This window comes from Mastigoproctus giganteus, chromosome 1 (assembly GCF_048544385.1).
Source record: "Mastigoproctus giganteus isolate SK-2022 chromosome 1, ASM4854438v1, whole genome shotgun sequence".
Classification (NCBI taxonomy): Eukaryota; Metazoa; Arthropoda; class Arachnida; order Uropygi; family Thelyphonidae; genus Mastigoproctus; species Mastigoproctus giganteus.
Window position 1 is genome coordinate 260,315,198 of NC_143575.1, and position 19,647 is coordinate 260,334,844.

The 19,647-nt window shown below is 33.5% G+C and overlaps 1 protein-coding gene across 1 annotated transcript in view; it reads left to right on the forward strand.

The window, feature by feature from the left end:
• The window catches only part of Ziz (dedicator of cytokinesis protein Ziz), a 464,297-nt gene that overhangs the window by 217,631 nt on the left and 227,019 nt on the right, over nt 1-19,647 (forward strand). The window contains 1 exon segment of the mRNA XM_090369931.1: nt 17,774-17,833. Within this exon segment, the coding sequence (XP_090226057.1) occupies nt 17,774-17,833 (60 nt within the window).

A 19,647-nucleotide genomic window follows, 5' to 3' on the forward strand; every position in this document is an offset into this window, starting at 1 on the left:
GTTTTCTCTTTCGGCGTTACTTTTCTTCCAAACAGCTGCTCACTCTGTAAAAATCGCAAATCCGCCCTGCCATGGAATATTGTTCCCACATCTGGGGTGGTGCCCCCAAAACCTCCCTCAGGCTTCTTGATTCCATTCAGAAGAGGGCAGTTAGGTTAGTTAATGATTCATCTCTAACAGAGTCTCTCCACTCGCTTTCTCATAGACGTACTGTTTCTGCTGCATGCCTCTTCTACAGATACTTCCATGGGCACTGTTCTTCTGAATTGGCTTCTATAATTCCTGCTCTCTTTCAAAACAGTCCGAACACATGCCGCCACAAGCCAACATCCATTTACTGTCCAACTTCAAATCCACAGAACCAACTTTTCATCTTCCTCATTTATTCATTCAACTGCCGTTTTCTGGAACAACCTTCCTTCATACGCATTTTCTGAAAATTACAATCTACAGAAGTTCAAGTCCACTGTCAATAAATATCTTCTTTCATCTTCTCAACCTCCAACCCAAGCACGGTACTAAGTACTATAGGTTCTAATACCTCTCATGCTTGGGGTTCACATAAAAAAAAAAAAAAAAAAAAAAAAAAAAGAATATCACCATTGGATCGACTCTGACGGAATCCATACTGGCGATCGTTGATCAGACGGAAGGTTTCTAGGTAGTTTGAGTTGGCGGTTAATTGATTTCTCCGTTACTTTAGAAAGAGTAGAAGTAATTGCAATGGAACAATAATTGGATGGGAGGGATTTGTCATCCTTTTTATGTCACCCTGGATATGGGCAAATTTCCCAGCAGAAGGTAAAACACCTTTGGAATAAGAAAGTGAAAAAAGCGGCAAAGAATAGGAGTAAGTTCAGGAGCACAGGTTTTGAGAACAAGTGGAAAAATGCAATCAGGACCTGGAGCTTTCTTAGAATCAAGATTCGTGAAAATTCTTCTGATATCCTTTTGATGGAAGACCAAAGGAGGCATTGAATGGAGTGGGTTGGAAATGGTGAGAGGTGTTTTACCAAGATCATTAATACATGAGTTGGAAGAAAAATGTGATGCTAGCAGGTCAGCTTTATCCTTGGCTGAAGTGACAACAGAACCATCTGGTTTGGTCAGAGGTGGGAGCAGAGATCGGCAAAAGTTGTAGCCAATAGCTTTGGCAAGAGACCAGAATGCTCGGCTACCATTAGGGCAAGAAGGAAGTTTTCTACTCTTAGCCTGTTCAAAATCTAGTTTGAACTGATTAATGACTGCTTTACAGTTGTTGCGGGCTTTGGTGTAGGCAGAAAATGAAACTGAAGAATTAGAAACAAGCCAATTACGATATGCAACATTCTTCTCTTGAACAGCCTTAGCACATTTATTGGAAAACCAAGGTTTAGATATAAAACGAGATTTTAAAGTGGAGTGTGGGATAAAGAATTCCATTCCTGCAGGAATAATTTCACTTACACGATCTGAGCAAACACTGACATCAGAAGTTTTGAAACAGTAATCTGACCAAGGAAAAGAAGAAAAGAAATCTGGCAGGTCATCCCATTTTGCATTCTTGTAATTCCAAATAACATGAGGTTGGGAGTAGCCATGAGATAAAGGCTCCATTGGAGAAGAGGCAATCACCAAGTTGTGATCTGAAGTGCCTAAAGGACCTCTCACTTCGACCATGTACTTAGAAGGGTTGTTTGTGAGAAAAAGATCAAGCATGTTGTCTGTATGATTAGCATTGTCCGGTATTCTTGTTGGTAAATGAACAATCTTTGCAAGGTCATTAGTGATTGCAAAAGCCTCAGCATCTCGACCAGCTGGGTCTGTGTGACTAGAAAACGGAAGTCATCTGGAGTTGTGAACATTAAAATTACCAAGAAAAATTATCTCAGTGTTAGGAAAGTTGGACTGGAGAAAGTAAAGTTGCAAAGGGAGGAAGTCAAAGAGCTCCAAGTGATTGGTGGAGTTGGGAGAACGGTAGAGACAAAAGATGAATTTGACACAGTGAGGTAGAGAGATTTTAAGCCAGAGAAGATCAAAGAGAGGAGATTCCAAATTGCCAAGTCTCTGACAGGGAATATCAGAATGGACATATGCACAAATACCACCTTTGAGGCGAAAGGAATCATATAGCGACTAATTTGGGCATCTGAGATGAGCAGTAGTTGAATCAACCAATAACTGAGATTCTGTCAGAAAATGTACATGGGGTTTGGCAGACTGCAAGTGGAAATGGACATCGTTGAGTTTAGAACTGAGTTGAAGAGAATTAGATTAGAATTAACTGCTTTTACCAGACATGGCATGTCTTTATTCTCTTAAATTAAACACTTTATAACACGATTGGAAAAAACTGCACATGGATCACTGTTATTAATAAAAAAAAAATGTTAGCGTAATAAATTTCCAACACATGTAAATAGCGTAAACAACAACCAACTGAATGCTTTACCACATGGACCTTTACTACCTACATCCACAAGCGATTACTTTGAGGGTGGGAATCTTTCTCGTCTCTGATACGAATGTGCTAACTGCTGATTGGCTCAGGTGCTGATTGTCCTATGTGAACAGTGTACAATACATAGCAAAGTATGATGCTGATAAATTTTGCCTGACAATTTTAAACTTTCAATTTATAAAAAAAAAAAAAAAAAAAAAAAAAAAACACTTCAAAAAAAAAAAAAATAAATAAATAAAATAAAAATAAAAATGCCATTGTGGTTAGTGATCGGCACTATTGCAAATCGGACCAACGCAAAACAAAGGTTACCTGTATTGTGCTCTTTGTAGTCTTTTTTTTTTTTTTTTTTTTTATAGGTTTTTACTTAATGATTAACAATTTTTTTTTTTTTTTTTGTTGACACTTCTGACAGCAGATGACATGAAATATTTTGTTATTGTTATTATTTTTGGCTTTTTATAAGACTGAAGTACTAGGACAAGTTTTAGTTCTGTCTTTTAGAATGATCCTGCATATTTACTTAAGGAGGGTGTCTAGTTATTAATAGAGAATAAATTCTACCTCCTTGATCACATTTTTTTTTTTTTTCTAGCAGTATTTGTAGATTAAATACCTATAACAGTTTATGATTTTTTTGATTTCACATTCTATTTATTTTTGTGACTTTCATATTTATTATTCAATTACAGTATTGTACAGATTAATCAAATTATTTTATGGAGTATGGTACATACAATGTATGTATATATAGATTTTATTCTTATTTTTATTTATTTATGTTTATGCTTTTTACCCTTTGGCTTGTGATTTTCATCAGAAATGAACACACACGTTGCTATTTTGCTTGCAATCCTGGCCGTTGACACCTTACGAGAGAGGCTGGTTTTGTAAGTTGTGTGGCAACGTCCTTATTTTGTCAATTTTGTAATTATCTCTTATTATGTATTTTATTTGTTACCTTCTATCACTCTCTATCTCCCTATTTTTTCCCCTCTCACTTTATGTATATATATATAGAGTATTAGTAAATAAATAAGAGGAGTCAACCTCAATATAGTACGTGGAACCTTTCCGTATGATACACCCTCCAGAAATTAAAACGGAAAAAACGAAAAAATCGAAAACTTACCGGAACATTAAAGTAAAATATAAATAATTAAATAATCAATTTAACACAATTCAAAATCAATTAAAAACAATTAAAATTCAAATTAACGCAATTAAAAGAATCTAACGAAAATAATCAAAACGATTTTCGTTAAACGATTTTATTTTCGTTAGATTCTTTTAATTGCGTTAATTTGAATTTTAATTGTTTTTAATTGATTTTGAATTGTGTTAAATTGATTATTTAATTATTTATATTTTACTTTAATGTTCCGGTAAGTTTTCGATTTTTTCGTTTTTTCCGTTTTAATTTCTGGAGGGTGTATCATACGGAAGGGTTCCACGTACTATATTAAGGTTGACTCCTCTTATTTATTTACTAATATTATTACCAACGCAGAACATATTGAGTTTCACAGCTCTGATTCATACTATCTAAAGTATATATATAGAATATTTTTGACACTTTTCTTTTATTCAGATATACTTTAAATTTATTATATAATTTCATTAACATACTTTTAACTGATTATTTAAGTTACAAGTACTCTGAACTATTAGAGGAGTTGACAATAATGTGCTATTTCTTATCTGAAATTATTTAATTTTAGATGGGTAATAATTAAATGCAGAACCTTCCTACTTCTGGCCTCTATTTTTGTTACTATTTATCAAATTGTTATAATCTGAGCTTTATATACTCACAAGAGAGCCGAGCATAACAGAGACATAGTGGGGTGTATGTGTGCACGCACGTGCTGTATGTATTTATCTTTATGAGATATATAACACTACTTTGGTAAGTCATGATAAGATTTGCCATAGCATTAAAAGACTTCTTTAGCCAATTCTTGCCAATTTCATAGTGCTATATGACTGAACATGATATATTGCAATTTGCATTAATCTTTAATTTGTCACACTATACAAGGGTTATCAGTTATGCTGGGTGTCTAGGATCAGTCCCCATAAAATATTCACACATGAACTGCAAATCAGTAAAATACTTTTTTTTTTTTTTTTTTCAGTTTAATATTACTTAACATATGGATATCTCTCAAAATATACAGTAATGACTTATCCCTTTTTTGCTACTATGGATGCATTATCACAAATATAAGTGGATGTAAGGTATGGTAAATGTGACCTTGAATCACAGAACAAACTTTGCTTTCTCAATGAATTGCTTTGCTATTTTACTGATTTCAAATGCATCTGTTTGAAACAAGTGGATAGTACCAACTTGATTAACCTTTTAGAAATAGATAAATAAGGGATATGTCATTACTGGATATTTTGAGAGATATCCTTATGTTAAGTAATATTAAACTGAAAAAAATACTTCAATTTAATAGTTGCTCATCACAAAGATTGTATTGTCTGGGAAGAGCAACCTGTCCTGGATGGCATATGGCCAAAAAAAAAAATTAATATTAGAAAAATAAACAACTTGAATAACAATCATTCCAAAACCAATGCATTCACTACAAAACTTGATTAACTACAGTTACACATACATGTACCACTAATGGATGAATCTTAATTTAAATTCACTTTGAGAGCAAAAATGAAACAGTAAATTACTTAAATTTGGGCTAGTACAATTTATTGTTGAAGAATCTCAGTAACAGCATTAGAATAATAGTCTATCTATAATAGTCAAGGAATTAATCGTGGAAGCTACTAGACTTTATATACCGATTAAGAAATATCGTTCAAGGTTTAGGCCTAAATGGTTATCAAATGAACTAATGAGACTCGTGACAGAGAAGAAAAATGCATGGGATGCATATAAATTATCAGGTGACGCAGAAGCCTGTGGCAGATATAAGCTAGTCTGTAATCAGGTCACAAAGGAGGTTCGGCAGGCGAAGGCAGATTACGAGAAATCTTTGGCAAAGGATGCTAAGAAAAACAGCAAGGATTTCTTTACTTATATAAACTCTAAAAGGAAGGGGATGAATATGATTGGTCCACTTGACATCGATGGTTCGACTGTTGATGATCCTGCTCAGATAGCAAACAAACTGAATGAGTATTTTGCATCTACATTCACACGTGAGGAATTATTACAGTTTGAAAATGGAAGAAGGTTATCAAATTGTAGCAGTGTGCTTAATGATTTTGTAATAACTGAGAGCAAAGTGGAGGAGAAATTGTTGAAGTTAAACATAAGAAAGGCACCTGGGGTGGATGGGATCTATCCAGTTATTTTAAAGGAGGCAGCAAAGCAACTAAGCAAACCCTTAGCCATAATTATGAGAGCATCCTTGGACTCAGGGGAGGTTCCCACGGACTGGAGATGTGCAAATGTGTCCCCAATTCACAAAGGTGGATCGAAGGGTGACACGAGTAATTACAGACCAGTTAGTTTAACTTCTGTTCCGGGTAAAATAATGGAGTCACTGGTTAAAGATGCATTGCAGGATCATCTAGACAAGACTTCAGCAATAATTCAAACACAGCATGGGTTTGTTAAGGGAAAGTCTTGTCTGACAAATTTGATTGGTTATTATGATGTGGTCACAAAGGAACTGGATGCGAAAAATAATTTTGATATCATATACTTGGATTTCAGGAAAGCTTTTGACACTGTTGCGCATGGAAGACTACTGTACAAATTGGAGCAGAATGGTATTAAGGGTAAGTTGCTACAATGGATAAAAGGATGGTTAAGTGGGAGAAGACAGAGGGTGGTAATCAATGGGTGCTGCTCTTCGTGGACTAATGTTATTAGTGGAGTCCCACAGGGTTCGACTGTTGTTTTGTGTATTTATCAATGATATTGATGAAGGTATATCAGGCTTAATGTCGAAGTTTGCAGATGACACAAAGGTTGGCAGGGTTGTTAATGACAGTAATGGCAGTGTGCTACTGCAACAGGATCTAGATAATTTGGGCAGATGGGCTAAGAAGTGGCAACTGAAGTTCAACCTTGACAAATGCAAAGTACTGCATATGGGTAGAAGTAACCCCAGAGAAACGTACCAACTGTGTGGTACTACACTTAAGGTGGTAGAAAATGAAAAAGACCTGGGAGTAATTGTGCAGTCAGATATGAAGTTTTCTGAGCAATGCAGACAGGCTGCTAGGGCAGGTCATGGGGTTTTGTCAATGATATATAGGAATTTTGCTAGCAGGGAAAAGGAGGTGATTGTCCCTCTGTATAAGGCAATGGTCAGGCCACGCCTTGAGTATTGCGTACAAGTCTGGAGGCCTCATTTTAGGAAGGATGTAGATTTGCTTGAGCGTGTACAGAGAAGAGCAACACGATTGGTGAGGGGAATGAAGGGATTCTCTTACCAAGAGAGGCTTAAGTTCTGCAAATTGCAGTGGCTGGAGACTAGGCACCTGCGCGGTGATCTGATTGAGGTCTATAAGGCCTTGAATGGGTTGAGCACGCTGAATTCTGATGGGATCCTTCCACTTGTTCAGATTACGAACCTACGGGGACATAAGTTCAAATTAAGAAAGGATAGATGTAGAATAGATGTGCGGAAATTTGCCTTTAGCCAGCGGGTGGTTAATTGCTGGAACAAACTTCCATCTGTCGTTGTGGAAGTTGATAGGTTAAATAAATTTAAGGAGGAACTGGACAGGCATTTGGAGGGAATGGTGTGATGATTTTTTTTTTTTTTTTTTTTTTTTGGCTGATGCTGCATAAGCTCCTACACTTGCTTTCTTGCATCATGTGCCACTACTACTACTACTTACAAACAAGCACATGTTAATTTCATTTATTATTTACTTGATTTCATTATTTAGGGTTGGGTATGGAAAAATCTGCCTGTTTTGATTTTGTTATAACATAATGTAATTATATTACATTTAATTACATTAAAAAGGTAGATTTCCTATTTAGCCATTCTCATCTTTTAAGTAAATTGCAAATTAATTTTTTTGTGAAAGTTTTTTTTTCATTTGTTTGAAAGTAGTGCAATAACATTGCAATTCACTGGGAAGCAAAATTTGCTGCTGTTGAGTATTAAGACAATTGCATTTAGTCATTGTATTACCTAAGCAGTTTAAATTGTGTTGGCTGCAAAAAACATGAGAGGACAGGATAAATCACCCTAACTCCATATAATATAATACTTTTTTTATTTTTATAATCTGCTTATTTATTATATTTTTATACTAATTGAAATTAAAATCAATTAATTAATTATAAAATATTACAATAACTATAATTTAATTATTAATTAAATAAATTCATAATTTCTTTTATTTAATGATTATTAACATATAATTCTGTTACTAGACCTACAAAATGTTATATATTTATTTTTCATATTCTTTGTGTGGAAGCCATTTTGTTCCTGGATTTGGAAGGGAAAAAATGGTAATGCTACTCTGTGCTTATTTATCAAATAGTGCTACTATAGTTGATAGATTGTGCTAATCAAGAAAGTAGTACAGTATTAAACTCTAATTGATTTGCAGCTACTCATCAATAATTTTTTAGTCAAATTTTCTGACACAAAAGTTTAGTGGTAGTTCAACAATAGACCAGTATGACATACTATTTTGTAAGACATCTGTTACAAAATAGTATGTCATACTGGTCTATCGCTTTTGATATTAATCTGTTGTACGAGCTTTAGCAAATTTTGGTTAATCATTAACAACCAATATCAAATTTATTGATTAGATAGTAATTCACTTACCTCATTAAATGAATAATCTGTGAAATTTGTAACTGGAAGTTTTAAGCATTAGACATCTGTGTCAAAATGAATTATTAGAAATTCAGTTGAAGGATTTTCCATTGATAACAGATTCATATCTTTTGGTTGAGATGCCCGATATGTCAAATGAAATGTTAGTTATAATTATTGTTTATATTACTATTTTCAACGAAGTTAAATGCAAAACAGCACCACGTTCTTCCAAACAGCTGTTCACTCTGTACAAATCACAAATCCGCCCTACCATGGAATATTGTTCCCATATCTAGGGCTGTGCCCTCCAAACCTCTCTTAGGCTCCTCAATTCCATTCAGAAGAGGGCAATTAGGTTAATTAATGACTAATGTCTAACAGTCTCTCCACTCTGTCTCATAGATGTTCTGTTTCTGCTGCATGCCTTTTCTACAGATACTTCCATGGGCACTGTTCTTCTGAATTGGCTTCTATAATTCCCACTCTCTCTTACAAAACAGTCCGAACGCGTGCCGCCACCAGCCAACATCCATTTACTGTGTCCAACTTCAAACTCACAGAACCAACTTTTCATCTTCCTCGTTTATTCATTCAACTGCCGTTTTCTGGAACAACCTTCTTTCATATGCATTTCCTGAAAATTACAGTCTACAGAAGTTCAAGTCTAATGCCAACAAATCTTCTTTCATCTTCCTAACCTCCAACCGATGCACAGTACTAAGTACTATAGGTTCTAATAACTCTCGTGTTTGGGGTTTTCATAAAAAAATTTTTTAAAAAGTTGATGTTTTGCGCTGTTTAAAACATGGTTTTGGATAACCAGGCATTAACTTAATTCCCAAGTTGATGATGTACATATTCACTAAGTTAATAAATGTGTATCTATAAGTTCAGGATTACTGTATTTGTTTTTGTGAGACATTTTGATAATATGCACAGTGAGCCTTAAGCCACTTAATACTTTTATTTAAAATTTCAAGAGAAAGAATGAAAATTGTTTTACCTATCATTGATTAAACAACAGAAACATAAACTGCAACCAAACAAATATTTTCCAAAATTATTTTTCAACTTGGAGTCCTTGTAAGCATTCTTTTATACACATGTGCCAATAATCTTGAAATACTTTTGTCACTAGTATATGATTAATTTAAAAAAAATTCCATAGAAAATAAACAGGGATTAAATCCAAAAATGCAGGAGGCTACTCACTGTGACCTATCCATGTGTTTTGGAATTTTTCATTAAGAAATTTTCCTACACTGAGAAAATAATATGCTGGCATGCCAACCTGTATAACATTTAGTGATTTTCTTGTATTTGTTGGTCAGTATGTATTCTTGTAATATTGCAAGATATCTTCCTGAAGTGACAGTGCTCCTAAATAAAGAATGGGCCAGGCATTCCTTCTGAACATTTTCCTTTAAAACAATCCCTCTAAGAGTATTTAATTGCCTTCCAGTTTGCGTATTACCATGGATTACTATGTGCTGATTAAACACAGTTATGACAGTTAACTTGCTCTTTAGTTGTCTTATCTCTCCAGATAAGACAACTTTATTTGGGAAAATTTTCATTCTTGCCAATCTTTTGCATTAAAGGCTTGGCAGATTTCATTCTTCACTCAGGATCATCATTTAGGTCTTGTTATAATTTTGGAATATAATCTTTGTATCTGAAGTCCTTTAAAATTTTTATGGCAGAAGTTTGTGAAATTTCAGTTCGGATAATAGTTATGTTAACTTTTTTAGACTGTTCTATAGAATGTCATAGCTTACAGGAGAGTCTAGAATACATCCAGACTCTCAAGACTCTTTATTGTTTTGGTAAGTTGGTTTTGTTAGAGCAGAATAACGTGACGTTTCTTTATGCATAAAAAGTTTCACCATTAGAATTATTTCTTTAACTAATTGTATCTTTCTCCTAACCTTTAAAAGGTACCTACAACAACAAACATAAACATAAATAAATAACACGAATGAAAGATTTAATGATAATCAGGTTTAAAAGTGTAAAGTAACTTAATTACTTGCTTTATATAAAATCCCCAAACTCTAGAATGGTGGGTCTCAAACTTTTGTTTCATAGTGCAGTGAATTTAGTTTGACAGTTTTAGCCTCAGCAGGTAGGCTATCATGTGACATGAATGCATCTCTATACATTATGTCCTGAACAATTTATAAAATATGTCTAATTCTTATCTTTCCTAGGGATGATCTAGCAACTGGTGACCTACATTTTACAGTAGTCCACAGTTCAGCCATTGAAATTGATTCATTTGCTTTCAGAACTTTTAAATGGTGATACTTGCAGCTCACTATTGAGAAGTGCTGCTTTACATTATAGGTAAAATGAAGTGTGATTTGGTAACACCTTTAGTGAACCTTTTTTCTACACTTTCTATATATATAGTAAATGTAGACGTATATAGTAAGTGTAGAAGTTTTAAGGGAAAAAAAAAAAAATATATATATATATATATATTAAATGTAATTTAAAGTAAAAGTTACAGTTGATGGAAAAAATAAAAAATAAATCAGTAAGGTATAACAAATGCACAAAGCAGTAGTTAAAGGATGCAAAAGTACATAAGCATGTAAAAATAGATAAGTCTGATAAAGTTTGCATAGATGGAGGTGAAAATTACACAAAGTGCCAAGGACTAGAAGGGTAAGGATAGTAGAAAAAAGTATTGTAGATTTGAAAAAGGCAAAAGAATGTTAATATCCTAAAAGTTAAGATGAATTAAGAAAATTATGGCCTGAATTGCAAAGTCAGTTTGGAGGTGAAGAAACTGTAAAGTAAAATTATTAATACCAAATGATTAAGTAAAATATAATAAAAGGTGATAGAGCTGTCATCAGATATAGGTGGGCAAATTTAGTTATAAGTCAAATACAGGGATGGCAAAAATGCAAAGTCTGATGTCAGCTGAAGTAAATATTGATACATGGTCAGGTAATTCATCATGGGACTACACCTGACCATGTATCAGGAACTGTTTCTATACTTGTCCATGACAATAGAAGAAATGTGAGATAAAAGCAAAAAGAATGCCTTATATATTTTATTATATAATGCTAACATTCTTATATATATATATTCTGTTTATTCGAAGGTGTGACCAAAAGGTCAGAGGAGTTTACAGTTAATAAATTTGGTAATAAATAGTCATTAACCATGTTGAGTAGCTGTGCAGACTCAAACCATTATCTATTCAAATGTGTGTGCTACTGCACTCCTTTGCTAAGTTATATAAATTAAAAAAAAAATGTTTTTTTGTTTCCTCTGAAAGTATAATCCACATACTGTTTTTTTTATGTTTATGTTAATAACATTGGTTAAAATCTGCTTGTTTTGCAAACTTGATACTTCTTCCTCCGTATATGCTGTAGATGGTTAGCTTATATCCTATGGATTCTCTAGTTTACCAATGACCTTGTTCAGTACATAGCGGTTATCTGATGTAAGTAGTATATTTGTTTTAGTTCCATGCAAAGAAAATAATATTTATTATTTGATTATTAGCAATGTTTTGAAATGTTTCGTACTGATTATCGTGTTCCCCTTATTTTTTTATTTCATTAACTAGTCTCTTACTAACTGTGCTAATAGTTTCTGTACTGTCTTCTTTAGCTGTGGGGGCTTGGGTGGTGGGACATGGGCTCCTGTCCTGTAATTCCATCACTTTGTCCTCGTCCTCGTCCGCAAAGTATGCCAGTATCGCCAGCTAATTCCTGTGGTGTGAGTATAGGAGCCTAACCTATCTTTAACAGCCACTAAATGCAATTTATGTGCATGTTGCAGTTTTATATGTGCTTTCTTGGTGATACTGATGATAATGTGCTCATATCACATACTACCTTAACTTGGTTAAAAAAATTTTACACCCAGATGGAAAGGAAGAAGTCTGCCTTATTTCAACAGACCTTAAATTCTTCTGCGCTTATTTGTTATTTAATCAAGTGCAGATGACACTGATGTATTAAAAAATTTGAAAATTAATTATTTTACTTCATTAAAAGAAATTCCACCAGTTTTATTACAACTTCTTCAATGGTGTAATTAAAGTAGGAAAGTGGGTGATGTTATATGGAGAAACCTTCTACCTGTCAATTATCAGGCAATTTGAAGCAATTAACATACCTTTTTATTATTTTCTATAGTAATCACAAACATGAAAGGTTATAAAACTTTACTCTTCTACTAGCATGAAACATTATCTCGCTGTCTCCACTCTGCCAGATAGTGACTGGAGGAAGTCTGAGTAGTGTGTATGTAGCGGGGCATTTTTGAAGTCACATTATGTCATGGAGTTGGATATATTGTTGTGTTATTTCATACAGCATGATCCCCGCCACCTTTTCTTACTACTGAATGCATTATGAATAGTCAGACTACTAGAACAAACTTATCTGCAAAAAGATGTAAACCTCCCAAATGCTTCCTCACGAAACTTGAGTGTTCATTTCACAAATATATGTGGTCTCAGTTCCAATCTCAATAATGACCATTTCCACTTACAGCCTGCTAAGTCCAACTTACTTTTTCTGACAGAATTCCAATTATTAGTTGAATCAACCAATGTTCATCTCAGTTGTCTTAATTATTCACTGTACAATTACTTTTGCTTTAAAGGTGGTATTTGTACAAATGTCCACTGATATTCTCTGTTGAAGACTTAGTAATTCGGAATATCCTCTTTTCGAACTTCTCTAGCTTAAAATCCTCTCTACCTCATTCTGTAAAATTCATCTGTTGCCTCTATCAATCTACCAATTTCACTAGTCATTGGAGCTCTTTGAAGCTCAACTTTCTGCAGTTCAACTTTTCTCATAGTGAGATAATTTTCCTTAGCAATTTTAATGTTCACAACCCCAGCTGGCTTCAGTTTTTCTAGTCACACATACTCATCTGGTTGAGATGCTGAGGCTTTTGCAATAACTAATGACTTTGCACAGATTGTTCATTTACTTACTAGAATACCAGACAATCCTAATCACAAAGCCAACACTCTTAATCTTAATTTTCACAAATAACCCTTCCAAGTACACCTTAGATCACAACTTAGTGATGGTCCTTTCTCTCATGGCCATTCTTCCTTGTCTTTATGTTGTTTGGTATTAAAAGAATGCAAAATGGGATGAATTGCAAGGTTTATATTCTTCTTTTCCATGGTTGCATTACTGTTTTAAATCTTTTGATGTCAATGCTCTTTCAGATCATGTCAGTGAAATATTCTTGTAGAGATGTGCTACAAGAAATATGCTAAGGCTCTTCTAAAATATGCTAAGACTGTTCAAGATAAGAATGTTGAATATTGCAACTGGCTTGCATCCAAATCTCCAGGTTCATTTTTTTTTTTATCTATTCCCAAGCTCACAACAAATGAAAGCAGTTATTTAGCAGTCCAAACTAGATTTTGAGCAGCTAAGAGTAGAAAACGTGTTTCTTGTTCAAACTGTAGTAGTAGTAGTGGCATGTGATGCAAGAAAGCAAGTGTATGAGCTTATGCAGCATCAGCAAAAAAAAAAAAAAAAATCACACCATTCCCTCCAAATGCCGGTCCAGTTCCTCCTTAAATTTATTTAACCTATCAACTTCCACAACGACAGATGGAAGTTTGTTCCAGCAATTAACCACCCGCTGGCTAAAGGCAAATTTCCGCACATCTATTCTATATCTGTCTTTTCTTAATTTGAATTTATGCCCCCTTAGGTTCGTAATCTGAACAAGTGGAAGGATCCCATCAGAATTCAGCATGCTCAACCCATTCAAGGCCTTATACATGTCAATCAGATCACCGTGCAGGTGCCTAGTCTCCAGCCACTGCAATTTGCAGAACTTAAGCCTCTCTTCGTAAGAGGATCCCTTCATTCCCCTCACCAATCTTGTTGCCCTTCTCTGTACATGCTCAAGTAAATCTACATCCTTCCTAAAATGAGGCCTCCAGACCTGTACACAGTACTCAAGGCGTGGCCTGACCATTGCCTTATACAGAGGGACAATCACCTCCTTCTCCCTGCTAGCAAAATTCCTATATATCATTGACAAAACCCCATGACCTGCCCTGGCAGCCTGTCTGCATTGCTCAGAAAACTTCATATCTGACTGCACAATTACTCCCAGGTAGTTGAGCATTCTGTTCTCCTATCAAAGCTATTGGGTGCAACTTTTGCCCATCTATACTCTTACCTCTGTTAAAACTTGATGGTCCTATTAGCACCTCAGCTAAAGATAAAGCTGACTTGCTAGCATCCTAATTTTCTTTTAACTTGTGTATTGATGGTCTTGGTGAACTACCTCCTACCATTGCCCAGTACACTCCATTCAATGCCTCCTGTTAGCCAGGTGGGTAAAGTGCCTGCCTGGCAACCCAAAGATCGTGGGCTAGGATCAGAGTAAAATGCAAAAAAAGTTTGGGAGGTGTATTGTGGTCACAGAAGCCGTTGTGCTCACAACTAACAAAAAAAAAAAAAAAAAAAAAGGTCTCCTGTGGTCTCCAATCAAAAGGATGTCAAAAGAAATTTGAACAGTCTTGATACCAAGAAAATGTCAGGTCCTGATGCTATTTTTCCACTTTTCTCAAAACCTGTGTTCCTGAGTTACTCCTGTTCTGTTCCATCTTTTTATGCTTATTTATTCCACTGGTGTTTTTCCTTCTGCTTGGAAATTTGCTGATATCCAGCTGGTTCCTAAAAAAAGGTGACAAATCCTTCCCATCCAGTTATTGTTCCATTGCACTTAGGTCTATTGTTTCTAAAGTAATGAAGAAAACCATTAATCACCTAATCCTAAACTGCCTTGAAACCTTCCATCTGATCAATGATTGACAGTATGGATTCTGTCAGTGTTAATCCATTGGTAAAATACTGGCTTTTGTTACCCATCAATGGACAGATCCAATGGAAAAGTTTGGCAAAACTTGAGCAGTTGTGATTGCCATTTCAGAGCTTTTGATTGTTTGGCATAATGCCCTTATAAATAAGCATCCATCTTATGGATTGCTTACTTTTTTTTTTTTTTTTTTTTTGTAATTGAGTATCTAGTTTTCTCTCTGATTGCTCACTATGGGCTATTGTAGATGGCTCTGTCTTCTAACTTCTCCACTAATGCTGGTGTTCCTCAAGGTTCAGTTCTTTTTCCCACTCTTTTTCTTTTGTATATTAATGACCTTCCATTTCCTGAGAAACCTATCCATAGTTTTGCTGATCAATGCACATTGTGCCTTTGAGTTTGTGAAACCCTACACTGCACAAATAGATTCAACTTCTTGAATATCCACTACCAGTTCCTTAAATGCTGATCCCCAGATAATTCTCCAGTGGTGCAAAGATAACTTAAGTTCAATCCTTCTAAAACTCAGTCCTGTCTTATATCTTGCAAACAAAGACCCTTCTGCTTCTGTGCTTATCTTCGATGGCACTCAGATTTCTAAACAAATTCACATATCTCTATATTGGGGATTTCCTTGACTTCTAATCTCTCTTGGCATAACCACATCACAAATATTGCTTCTCTGTGTATAAAAAACTGGGTTTTCTCTTTTGCTGTCAGTTACTTTTCTTCTAAACAGCTACTCACTCTCTACAAATTTCAAATCTGTCCTACAATGGAATATTGTTCTCACATCTGGGGCATTGCTCCCAAAATCTCTTTCTCTCTCTCTCTCTCTCTCTCTCTCACTGACTTCTATATTCCACAAAAGAGGGTGGTTAGGTTAATTAATGACTCATCTCTTACAAAGTCTCTAATCATAGATGTTCTCAGCTTATGAAAAAAGCATCAGCATTTTCTGCTGCATGTCTTTTCGATAGATACTTTTATGGCTTATATAGATACTTATATTCAGAAAATAGATACTTCTATCTTCTGAATTGACTTCTATAATTTACCCTCTCTCTTCCAAACCAGTCTGACCACTTGCTGCAACCATTCAGCATTCTTTTACTGTCTAACTTGAAAATTACAGAACCAACTTTTCTTCTTCTTCATTTATTCCTTCAACTTTCATTTTCTGGAAAAACCTCCCTTTACATATTTACTGAAAATTACAATCTATAGAAATTCAAGTCTAATGTCAACAAACATCTTCCATCTTTTTAATCTTCAGCTTGTGCATGGTACTAAATATCGTTTTTGTCTTTGGTGTTTTGAAAAGTCAATAAAATTGAATCAAGTGGTACATAAATTTATGTAGAGAATATTATTGTACCAAAAAAGTAACAAGTAGTTTATTGCAAATTTTTTTTTTTTTTTTAAATCTTTTTTTTTTTTTTTTTTTATAATTTTCTAAACAAATTTTTCTTTAAATTAATATTTTTGCATTATTTTTATCTGGTGTTTAGGTAGTAAATTCAAAATAAGAACAAGTGAATACTTAAAAGCATTTGCATATGAAGTTTTCAATTTTACAAAATTCAGAATTCATGTTTCCATGTTAAAACTCTCTCCACTCACTCTGCTTGCTGGGTTTCAATAGCCCACACCCATTCAGAAAACTCACTCTGATTACATGCTCATTAACATTCTATGAATCTTGTTTATAATTAAAAAAAATTATTGGGATAATTAAGTTTTCTTTAGTTTTGGGATATATCTCAATGCTACTACTAATTGTCTTAGTAATAGTAGAGGCAAAACGATGCAAGGAAGCAAGATTACCCAGCATCAGCCATTAAAGAAAAAAGCCACTTCATGTGCTGAATCCTTAAAAGCCCCCATCTAACAGCACCTCAAAATGAAGGAATAAAAATCTTATTTTCTTGATTGAGATGTAATATTTTGATTGACATAATATGCTGATATTGTACCCAATATATTGGATGTCTTTATGAATAATGTTTTTGTAACATTGTGATGTCACTGCCTTGATTAAATAGATGAATAAGTAGATGATAATATTTCAGACTAATAACCTTTATTATTAAAAACTCATCTTTAGTAGATGATGGCCTCTTATAATATAATAAGATGATAATATTAATATTAAAGTTGGACAAGTCCTTAACTTTAATTTAACTGTTAGCAAAACAAAATGCCTTGCTTGGCTATGGTTATCAGATCATCACTAATTATACTTTGTTTCTCAGAGAGTTTATACTGTTTGTCCAGTTTTAACAATAATAGTATCATGAGCCAGCTTTTGGCTATTTAAATAGCCAAATTAAAGTCCCAATGATATTTACATGTTGTATACACTTAATTTAAATTATACAATGTGTTATTTTCTCTACTAATGCAAACCATATGGAATTCTACAGTATCATTAAGAAAGTAATTATTTATTGCTGTACTTCTTTTCACTATTGCTAATCCTAGAATCTTAACGATAAATGACTATGAAAAATCTCATTAAAAAAGAACATCTTAAAATAATTTATTGCATGAACTGTTGCATGAAAAAGTAGGATTAAAGTTAGTCATTGAATTAACAGTAGCTTGGTTGCATGTATGCTGGTACTGGCATGATAAGAAAAAAAACAGAGTACCTTGAGTTGTGAATATTAAACTGTTTACTTTAACAAGAGTTTATAGCAGTATTATGTGATTATGTACACAGGAGGAGATCAGAGTTTCTGTGGGCTCCGAACTTGGTCAAGAATTGTCCAAATATGTCAAGGTTAGTGGCAAGCATTGTCACAATTCATATTAATTCAGAAATTAAATATAATTTTAAGTCTATCTAAATTAGTAAATATGTGTTTAAATTTTTTATGTAATTTTTATGAATAATTTTCCGACTTTTTTTTTTTTTTTTCCCCTCTATATCAACTAAGATATTGAGAATTTTGTACATTTTAAATAGTTTTTTTTTTTTTTTTTGTTAAATATTTATGAAAGTATCTCTTTAATGTTCATTTTCTAATTGTTTATAGGCATTTTTATATTAAAGCTTGAGTACAAAGATGCATGATCATTTTCATTTATGGCCTGCCGTTAATTTTTAATATTTAAAAAATAAAATTAAAGAGAATTTATTTGGTGTGCTGCATGTGTCTTATGACCTATTACAAAAAAAAAAAACAGACCTTGTAAATAAGATCAAGTTAATTTAGTACAGTTTGTTTTGTCCCCCCCCTCCCCTTGCTTGTAGGTACATCATGGGATGGCCAAGACTTTGAAGGTGCTGGGCATGACTAGAACTTTTATTTGCTTTTACTATATCAGGTCTTAGTGGTAAAGTTAGGGGTTTTATTAGTTTATTTATGGATGATTTTGTTTATGTTCTTGTAATTTGTTTATTTTGAGTTCCTGTAAATTTGACAGTATTGTTTTGTTCAGCTGTTTTTTTTAGATAGTTAGATACAATGTTCAGCTGATTACTATCTTTCACTCCACTTCTGCAAACTTGCTTTGCAAAATACATAGTTTTTTTTTTTTTTTTTTTTTACAGAATTGTCTTCTTTTAAGCATGCCTGCTATTCTTTTTTTTCCTATTTTTGCATCAGTACTTATGGAATGGCTTTAGGTATGATTGCATGTAACATAAATATATTTTGCACTTCTCTTACTAATAATAGTTTAATTGCTTGGATCATTTTAGTTTTCTTTTGAAGAAATGAGCACTGGCTGTTTACTGAGTTGTGAAATTTTCCAAATAATACACTTTACTTTTTTAAAGAATTCTTGTTTTTCCAGAATACTTCTTTGCCATTGAATGAATGAATATCAAAAGTATATATTCTCGATATTTACAGTTTTTTTTTTTTTTTTCATACCATTATTCATTTAGATGTATAATGAAATGAAAAAAAATAATTGAAAAGTGAATCAGTAACAGAGCAGATAATGTGCTTTTGCATTAAGCATATGTAGAAAATTCTTAAATAAACCAGAATCTTAATAGTTGAAATCATAGCAAAATATGCAATGAACATATTTACCTTCTGAATTTCTTTTGAATTTCTGAATATCATTCAATATAATCCACCTATTGCAGCATGCACTTGTCTTACTTTTCTGTTTTGACAGCACTCTGCATCTAACCTATTAAAGTTTTTTTTTTTTTTTTTATTGTGACTTATGTTACATGCATTGTTTGTTATTGCTTCAGTACCATGCAACTGCCACATCTCCATTGTGATCATTGCTTGCAAGTGATTCAAATTAAGTTCTGTAGCAAAACAGATTTTCTTACAAATGTCCATATTAAGATTTTGTTTCATTATAAAATTTTAGCATTTCAATTTAAGAATGACAGATTTTGTAAACATACATACACGTGTGTGTGTGTGTGTGTGTCTATATGTATGTATATATACAGAATGGGCCACAAATTATGCTATAATTTAAAGTGTAAATAAATGCAGGAACTCCCCGACTTATGTAATACTCGACTTATGCAAATTCGACTTTATGTAAGTTTTTGTCGGCTGGTGCAAACTGAAAAAAATATGGAAACTTATTTTGCATGGAGGTATTGTAAAAAATATC